The 9,537-nt window shown below is 52.5% G+C and overlaps 1 protein-coding gene across 1 annotated transcript; it reads right to left on the reverse strand.

Annotated features, from left to right (window-relative positions):
- Nucleotides 1-2,274: 2,274 nt before the first annotated feature.
- LOC135398431 (uncharacterized) lies at nt 2,275-6,938 on the reverse strand. The gene is made up of 6 exons (XM_064629836.1): nt 6,887-6,938; nt 5,973-6,246; nt 5,113-5,924; nt 3,399-5,030; nt 2,725-3,354; nt 2,275-2,489 (listed from the first exon to the last, which is right to left on the reverse strand). Exons 1-6 carry the CDS (start codon nt 6,936-6,938, stop codon nt 2,275-2,277), a joined length of 3,615 nt encoding a protein of 1,204 aa, XP_064485906.1.
- Between the last annotated feature and the right edge of the window lie 2,599 nt (nt 6,939-9,537).

A 9,537-nucleotide genomic window follows, 5' to 3' on the forward strand; every position in this document is an offset into this window, starting at 1 on the left:
GAAAACCGTTTATCGGCACACTTGGTGGGCTTCCCTACTGATCCCGGACACTTACCGGCCTAATAAAACGCGAAAGAATACGCATCACAAACCATTAATTCTTGCACTACGCACGAGTCCGACTCCTGCGCTCTAACCTGTGAATCACTGCGAGAAACGGTTTCTGAAAACTGTGTGAAATGAGAAAATATACGATTTGTTGCTGCTGTTTTCTCTGTTGAAACCGTGCTGTCTTGGGTGACACTGTGAGGTCCTGTAGTGGCCCTTCCCTTGCCTTCGATACACAATCCTTGCACACTTGCGCCTGGACGCGGTCCTTATGCGATAGCCGATTTCGAATGCGAGAAAACAAGCACAGTTAGATTGCAAGGAACAGCCATTGCACTTCATCTAACCAAGTGTACGCGTACGTATTTTACAATCAGTGATTTGTGAGGCCCCTTTACTAAAACCCTGAGTTGCTTGAGGTCAGGTTGTGGATTCAATTCCGGCTGAGGAGGCTATCAGCTTTTCGGCGGGGTACAAGTTGTACAAGTTGCTTATAGATTGTGCACGCGCTGCGAGCGAACGCCAAACGCATTGCCAATCCTACTCGAAGTGTTCCCCGAAGCGCAAATATCCCTCAAGTCTGAGTGAGACTACGGCGATATGCACAGACCGACCACTGTTGCATCGCTTACGATCATTGTTGTAAGCAACAAATTATCAATTGGAAGAGAGTGAGAGATAACCTCAGCAAGCAACGACCTGGCACTGAGCTCGTGATGCTCTTGATAAACCACCCATCGACACTGTTCCGTTTCTCGGCCGGCGCGTGCGATCCTCTGCATTTCACGGAAAGGGCACGTGATACGAAACAGAAGAGTACCTCGGATCCCAACAAAAATCCTTCAGCGTGGCGCGCAGCGAGCTTTAGCGCATCCAGGTAAACAATCGCACGTCGTCGAGTGCCAAAGCCGCGACCAAGCGCTCCCATGCATTGGATAGGCCGGTAAGCACACCAGTCATTCTAGCTCACCATAGTTCCAGTGAGAAACAGAATCTTGTGAAGGACACTAAGTCTGAGAAATCCTCGTGAGGGTGGGACAAGCCTTAAGGCTATGGTCTCACTTCCCCCTAAAAAAGAGGCAACTTTGTACCAGACCTGTAGCCCTCATTTTCGTCTGTTGGTGGTGAAACTGGTGCAATTCGGAAGCTATGATTCTTGACTCGGGCGGACCGTCTTCCGATTTTCGGCCAGGCATGCGGTTGCGTCGCCATAAGGCCTGGAACATGCCAATATCTCCGATTATGGGTGGTCTTTGTACAAAACTGGCGCAAAAGGGAGAGCAGATAGCGGCGCACAATTTGTTGCGTTGTGTTGTTCTGTGATACGTGGAGGGTGGACCGTCTCGCTCTTATTGATATATGACCCCGATAATCCGGAAGCGCCTTCAGAAGAACATGAAAAAATGCCTTTCTTTGGCTTCCTGTTTCGAGGTGTTCTAATGTCACCACACCAGCCTAGAAGTGGCAGTGGATGGGCAATTATGCGCAAAACAATTGCTGAAAATTTCAGCATAATTGGAAGAGCATAGCGCAGGTTATTACGTTCCCAAGCCATTCCAAAACATTCCGACCAAACCGAAACTATACAGGATTTTCGGTGGCGGAGCATGTAACTACCGTGTGATCAACTCCAGTATTCTGCGAAAGGTGGCGCTTGCGTCACTTGTGTTCGTTACGTCACGTTGGTTGCGCACTGCTCTGGCTGTGCCGCCGCTGTGCTGCGGGACGGATTCATTCGTGCCGTGCTGACTGTCGTGTTCTGATTTGAACTGTTGATACTGCTGTAGGAATGAGAGTGTATTCCAAGTTTGGGGACAGCAGTTGATTGTCCGGAGGCTGGACTGGACTGAACGTCCGTGAGGATGAGGAGCTGCGAGCCAGAATGTTAAGCTCGCGCCGGGTGGCGCTGCTGTCTCGTCGGCTTCTTCGTCCGGCGGCTGGAAGCGCCGCTACAGTGCCCCCCCCCCGCGCTGAAAACGGCGAGGAACGATCGGACCAGGTGACTGTTTTGCGTGTTCGGGCCTGGTAGTCGTTGGCCGAAGGGGTACAGTCGAAGTCTGTGGTGTTCGAGAGTGACGAGACGAAATGGTCCGCATTCTCCAGAAAGGCGGGCTTAAGCCTGTCCAGGCTGACTGTCTCTTCCCGTCCGTTGACGAGTATGCGGAAGGTTTTGTCAGAGCGGTGCAGAACGGGATGGGGACCAGTGTAGGGGGAACGAGGGATGGCTTAACTCCGTCGATGCGGAGGAAAACATGGGTGGCAGTGGCAAGTTGTTGCGGGACGTAGGGCTTGCAGGATGAGTTGGCACGGGTTGGGTACGGGACGGAGGCTGTCGAAGACGCGGTGGAAGCGGTCGAGGAGCTCGGAAGGGGTGGAGGGCGAGCTTGGCTTGGCAGGCTGCAGCCGTAGACGAGCTGCGCTGGACTGCAGCCAAGGTCGGCCTTGAAGGCAGAACGGACTCCAAGAAGCACTAGGGGTAAGGTATCTGTCCAGTGGGAGCGGACCTGATGCGCCATGAAAGCCGCCTTGAGGTGCCGGTGAAACCTCTCCACCAAACCGTTGCAGGGTGGTACGAAGTTGTTCTTACGCGCGAGGTGCCAAGTAGAGTGGTGAAAGCGGTGAAAAGGCGGCTTTCAAACTGGGGACCTCGGTCTGTTGTTACACGTGAGGGCACACCGAAACGGGCGATCCAACTGCTTAGGAAGGTGGCGGCTACGGTTTCGGCGGTTGTGTCGGTGATGGGCGTAGCCTCTGGCCAGCGGGTGAAGCGGTCAATGGCCGTGAGAAGGTAGCGGTATCCGCGCGAGATGGCAAGAGGACCAACTATGTCCAGATGGACGGAATCGAAGCGGGCGTCGGGAGGCGCGAACTTGCCAAGCGGGGTGACGGTATGACGCTGGATCTTTGAGCGCTGACAAGCGACGCAGCACCTCACCCAAGCTCGAATGTCCGCATTCATGGATGGCCACACGTAGCGCTCGGCAGTGAGTTCCTGAGTAGGTCGGGCGCCGGGGTTGGACAGGTCGTGAATGGAAGCGAAGATAGCGCGCCGGAGCTCTGCTGGCACGAAAGGTCTTGCACGGCCGGTCGAAGTTTCGCAGCACAGCGTAATGTCCGTGCCGGGCAGCGGAATGTCTTCCAGCCTTAGGGAAGACGACTGCGTCTCACGGAGTCGGAGGAGCTCTTGGTCGGAGGGTTGAGCGGAGGCGACGTCTTCCGGCGAGACGGATGTGCACGTACAGAGAGCGGCGCGATGCGGCTGAGGGCATCGGCTGGACCGTTGGCGCTTCCCTGCACATACTGGAACTGCGTGCAGAATTCCGGCAAGTAGGACAACTGCCGAATCTCACGAGGCGAGTAGCGGCCACTAGCAGAGCGAAAAGCATAGGAGAGAGGCTTGTGGTCCGAGAGGATCGTGAAGTCTCGGCCCTCCAAAAAGCGGCGAAAGTGCCGGACTGCAAGGTACGCAGCAAGGAGCTCCCGGTCGAACGTTCTGTATTTCTGTTCGGCGGGTTTCAACTTCTTACTGAAGAAGGCTATAGGGCGCCAGCTGTCGTCAAACTTCTGATGTAAGGCCGCGCCCACGGCCACGTTGGAGGCATCCACCATTAGTGCGGTCGGAGCGCCATGCTTGGGATGGTACAGCTGTATCTGCGCGCTGAGCTCCACCTTGATCTTCGAGAAGGCGGCTTCGGTTTCAGCTGACCAGGGAAGGAGCTTCGATCCGCCGCGATAACTGAGGAGAGCTTCTAGTGGGCGCAAAGTGGTGGCACAGTGAGGGATGAATCGCCGGTAAAAGTTAATTAAACAGAGGAAACGTCTCAACTGGCGGAGAGACTGAGGCTGCGGAAAGCTGGTGATTGCGTTGACCTTGCTTGCGAGAGGAGCGATGCCGGTGGAAGAGACCATGTGACCAAAGAATTCGGTAGACTCAACGCCAAATTCACACTTCTGGACGTTGATGACGATGCCATGAGCGGCCAGTCGCGCGAAAAGTTGACGGAGGTGGTCAGCATGCTCCTCAGGGGTAGAACTTGCAACAAGCAGGTCGTCGATATAGGCAAAGACGAAAGAAAGGCCTCTGGTGACGGAATGAATAAACCTCTGGAAGGTCTGTGCTGCGTTGCGCAACCCGAAAGGCATCCGTTGGAATTCAAACAGACCGAATGGGGTGGTAATGGCGGTCTTCTTGATGTCTTCGGGGGCAACGGGAATCTGATGGTATGCTTTCATTAGGTCGATTTTAGAAAAGATGGTAAAGCCGTGAAAGTTGACGGTGAAATCCTGCAGGCGAGGCAAGGAGTAACGGTCTGGAACTGTGGCGAGGTTGAGAGCGCGGTTATCGCCGCAAGGTCGCCAGCCCCCGGTCTTTTTGGGGACCATATGCAGCGGAGATGACCAGTCGCTGGAGAAAGGTCGGGCGACACCAATAGCGAGCATGTGCTCGAACTCCGTGCGGGCGATTTTGAGTTTTTCCGGGGCGAGACGCCGAGGTCGCGCAAAAACAGGTGGTCCAGTGGTGCAGATGTGATGCACAATGTCGTGCGCGACGGGTCTCGTCCAATCCGGTGGTTGAGTGAGAGAAGGGAAGTCTCGAAGGATCGAGGCGTATGGAGATGTCAATGCAGAAAGCGTGACGGTGTCGGCGCAGGGAGGTCGGTTGCCGTTCATGACGTGTACGGAAAGCTTTTTGCATGTGTCGAGAAGTAGCTTGTTCCGCACATTAACCGTGAGGCCAAAATGCTGCAGAAAATCTGCCCCCAATATGGGTTGGCCGACACTGGCTACCAGGAAAAGCCAGGAAAAGTTCCTGCGTAGGCCGATGTTAAGGTTGAGAATCTGCTGGCGGAGAACTGGGATGGTGGTATTGTTGGCCGCCGTAAGGTGGAATAAGGGCGGGAGACGCCGGTCAGAAGGTGTAGCAGGGAGGACGCTGACTTCTGCGCCTGTGTCCACCAGAAGGCGTAACTTAGTGGCACGATCTGTGACATAGAAGAGGCGACCGGTGGGGGTAGTCGGGGTGCTGCTGGTCGCCGTCAGTGCTCCCCTTGGGAGTTTCCCGACCATCCGCAGGGGCGGGTACAGCGTTCGGCCCTGTCGCCGAAACGATGGTGGTACCAGCACCACGGAGTGGATGTGGAATCTCCAGAGCGTGGGGAAGGCGAGCGTCGGCGAGATTGGGAAGTGCGGCTTCCTGAGCGGCGGCGACGGAGGGGTTGTCGTCGACGGTCTGTATGGGCATTGGCAAGGGCGTCAATGCTCGCGCGCAGGTGGGAGACGTCGGCAGAAAGGGTGTCCAGACGTGCGTGGACGTCGTCTTGCGGTGCACAGGCGGGGCCTTGACGTCGGGGGCCGAAAGATCTGGGGATGGCTGTGTGACCGTAAAGACACCCGGGCCGACAACTTCCATAATCTTGTCAGCCTGTTCTGCGAGGTTGGCAAGTGGCAGGCTTGACGCGGCAGCCAGAATCATTTGGACCTGAGATGGGAGGCGCTGCATGAAGAGCTCGCGAAGAAGCTGTGCGTCGAAAGTGGGGGCGTGGTCCCCGAGCAAAGCTTCCATGGAACGTAACAGCTGGGATGGGCGGCGGTCGCCCAGCTCTTCGGTGTTAAGCAGCTGCCGCAGCCGTTTCCGCTCAGTTAGCGTGGTGCCATCCAGGATGGCGGTCTTGAGACGGGAGTACTGATCGCGAGGTGGTGGAGCCTGAAGAACGTCTGCGACTTCCATCGCAACCTCGGGAGGAAGGGCAGCGACGATGTGACGGTACATGGTAAGCTGCTGTGATATGCCAGCCAGCTGAAACTGGGTTTCCGCTTGAATGAACCATATCGCCGGGTTCCTGTGCCAGAACGGCGGAAAGCGACGGAGCTTACGGCTGCGGGAGTAGGCGGGGCAGGCGGTTGACTAGGAGCCCCATTGTCACCTGGTACTGCTGGCTGCATTGCTGCTGCTGTCCGTTGGACGGGTCACCAGTGTAGGAATGAGAGTGTATTCCAAGTTTGGGGACAGCAGTTTATTGTCCGAAGGCTGAACTGGACTGAACGTCCGTGAGGATGAGAAGCTGCGAGCCAGAATGTTAAGCTCGCACAGGGTGGCGCTGCTGTCTCGTCGGCTTCTTCGTCCGGCGGCTGGAAGCGCCGCTGCACTGCGGTAGGCTGCACGTTCATAGTATCGTTGCTGCTGCCGCTTCGCACAAACTGGAAACGCGCGGCAATGACACGGCCGTGCAAGAATCCTCGGAAACCGCGGAGTTGCGGTCGGAAATCAGTCCGCAAGCTGCGTCGGCGGTTGGCGAGAGAGAAACGGTAAGTTGTAACCAAGTGATTGTAACTGTACTGGTGCAGTGCGCTTGCTCTTATTTATTTGTTATTCCCCGTAGGCAATCCAAGCTGTGGTCTTTGCCCCCCTTGTATGGTCTTAGGCATCAGTGGTCTTAGTCTAGTGTCATTGCCTTGACTCTGGAGGCAGGACTGAGAAGCACCTGTATTACGACTCTCCCCCGATGTTTTTTTTTTTATAGTCTGAGGTACAGCACAGGAGTAAAAGTGTGAGGATGGACAGCGTTCTCTAGGTTTGGAACTGTCTTCTGCTGTGTATCTCACTTCGATATTTCATTTCTGCCCATGAGGGCATTGCCAAGTTTTTGTGCATTTTGACTTTTTCAGATTACCACAGTGGTGCCAACTTTCACTTGCGGCTATCCAAGAGTGTACGATGTGATGCGGTTCAGGTCGACCCGGATGTTATCATAAACATTATATGCATTTACCAATTTCTAATGGCTGTGTTCCATCTCTTTTTCTATGTTTGCTACACTGCCTCATCCCGTTGTTTTACCCTCGCCAAGCGAATGGCCGCTTCCGCAGTACGGTGAACTCAGCATGGGCATGTTCATAGCAATATCACAATGCCCGTACTAACATACCTGAAATTTGACCCGTACATTCCTTTAGTCTCACCATGTGTTCTCGTCTTCTTCTTTTTTTTACCTTCTCCAACGTCCCGCGGTCTCGTGAAAAGTTATCGTATAGATTATTCTCCCACAAAAGTCTTCTAACACTTTGAATACGTTATGCAAGAGCAGGAAATTGACCAACTTGCGCGAGATTTCCGACACACTGACCTGCTGCAATCTGGTTAGCATGGCACACGGCCAGAGGAGGACAGATGACCGAGACAAATAATGGATAAGCGCGCCCATTCACATTCCTTCGGTCACCTGTCTAATTGTAAAAGAAAATCGTGGGGGAACGCATAAGGCTGTTATTCGAAATGTGTCTCTTGTGTGCTTCCTTGTTTGCTTTCTCGCATTCTCGCAACGTGTCCTCGGCCTAACATATTGGCCTTGGCTCATAATCGTTGTTGTGAACGAACTAAAAATCGTAGAACCCTATGTTTGCGCCTAGAGAGCGATACGTGCGTGTAGTGCGCCTGTGGACCAAATCTAGCGGTACAATGAACGACTGTAGCATTTCGTGCAGCACTATCTTCGGTGCGCAAGCTGCCATGGTCTCAAGGGAAACTGTAATCGGTATCAACATAATTATCGTAATGAACCTAATTATCGCAATACGTTTAACAGTTGCACACCTCGCCGCGCATGCTGAATCATGTTCGGTTACTGCAAGTGTCACTGACATCCTGCGTGTTAGATAAAGCTGTTAGGGGCAACAAGCAGGCTCCTACAAAAGAATTGTCACTGCTAGGCAATGAATGTGAACACAGAAAAGGCTACGAGCTAGGGAGCCGTCTCCCAAACACACGCTTCTTCGTGTTGTTCCTTTATTTATTTTTTATTTTTTGCTTCATTGTTTCAAGTCGAACGGAAGGAACAGGGTTATGCACCAGCTTGCCTGCGTCCTGTCCCTTCGGTCGGCAGCTAGGTAGCGGAGTACCGCTATTCGCTAATCCTCTGAAACGCCGCTACTCATTCCGAAACGTAGCGCGGTACCGCTACCGGAAGGAAATATGTACTGGCGCTACTGCCAAGCTGCCTCGTAAGCTATTTTTTTTTTATGACGAACATGTAACCATGATGAGTATAGCCCACACAACGCTTAGGCAATAAAATATTGTTTTATGCAGGAACAATAAACACGAAAAATGACGATACCAGCTCTGAACTTTATTCTATAGGCAGAATAAGAGCGTACACAAATTAGAAAATATCACTTTGGTCGTGCCGGATTGTGACACGGGTACTGCCCTGTCGAAGTGAAATGGCGTGGAATACGAGTTACTTCTTTTGTCTTGCCCACTAAAGTAGCCGGAAAGTAGCGGTAGCAGCATCGGACACGTTACCAAAATTTGTAGCGGGAATTATTTTTCCGCTATTGGTTAGAAATTTAGCTCGAGCGCTCCTCCGCTACTGAAAACGTAGCGAAAAGAGCTGCTCTGTTAGTAGCGCCGCTACGCACAGCACTGTCTGTCGACAAGGAAACGTGTCAAGCCACACACGCAAACACACAAAAGAAAAAACCGTCCCCGAATCATGCACGTGTGTGCGGTAATGTAACGCGTATGACTGAATTCAGGTACCGTCTGCACCATGATAAACATTCGTTATGTAGGCAAGGGGATTTTGTCGGACAAATGCTTTTTTTATGGCAAAAAGAAAAACAAAAGAAAGAGAGAGAACAAGAAACAGCAAATCGTGATAAAATTTACCTTTTTTTTGGGGGGGGGGGATTCATAAAATTAGATTAGCGCTGTGGGACTACTTCTGTGTTATGTATTCTTGTGTTTCGCATTGCACGATCTCGAAAACCTTCCGTATAACGTTCCTTCCATCTGCCGACGTCCTTGACTCTTGCAAGTGAACATGTACGCGTCCTTACTTATGTGGCTTTCCAGCTAATAGTTCTTCTTATGAAGCCACAAAGGCGTGGTAGTCAGTAGTTAGTCAGTTAAATAAGTTAGTAAAATAAAAATAAAAACATGGTATTTCTGCAACCATTTCAACTGTTTTACATGGCATATCGTATCACCAAAAATGCAACAATGCAATTCACCTTCCTGAAGTTGTACAAGTTGATGCATAACTTTCCCATCAAGACAAGAAGAAAAGAAAAAAAAGGGTGCCGCGGAAAATGTGTGATCAACGGCATTTAGACACGACGGAGCTACGGCAGACGAGGACAGTACGGAAAGGACGGAAAGGCACCACACCGCCCTTTTCCGTAGTGTCCTCGTCTGCCGTAGCTCCGTCGCGTCTGAAATGTCATACCAACCCCACACTGCGTTGTTAGTCAACGACGTTTGTTTGTGTGATATACACTAACACAACTACTACGTGGGGGCTTGAGTGTCTGCCTCACTGCCCCTCGGAACTTTATCATGCTGGGGCAAGGTCCCCTCCAAGCAGTCTATCCAGCTGACACTCAGGACGAATGTTTCGCGAGATATCCTAATGGTCGCGTGTTCAATGTGTAGACAACTTCTCGCTCGTCTAGATGCTCAAACCACACGACTGCTCTGGAGCATCTTTA

This window comes from Ornithodoros turicata, chromosome 6, assembly GCF_037126465.1.
Source record: "Ornithodoros turicata isolate Travis chromosome 6, ASM3712646v1, whole genome shotgun sequence".
NCBI classification, from domain to species: Eukaryota; Metazoa; Arthropoda; class Arachnida; order Ixodida; family Argasidae; genus Ornithodoros; species Ornithodoros turicata.

Excerpts from the sequence above, each read along its gene's own strand:
- LOC135398431 (XM_064629836.1), bottom strand. The coding sequence starts at position 6,938 with ATGCCCATGCTGAGTTCACCGTACTGCGGAAGCGGCCATTCGCTTGGC. Across the intron at positions 6,247-6,886 it reads CGGCCATTCGCTTGGCGAGG|TTTGTGCGAAGCGGCAGCAG; the intron begins GTAAAACAACGG and ends GCGCGTTTCCAG. Across the intron at positions 5,031-5,112 it reads TGTACCCGCCCCTGCGGATG|ATCGTGCCACTAAGTTACGC; the intron begins GTCGGGAAACTC and ends TCTATGTCACAG.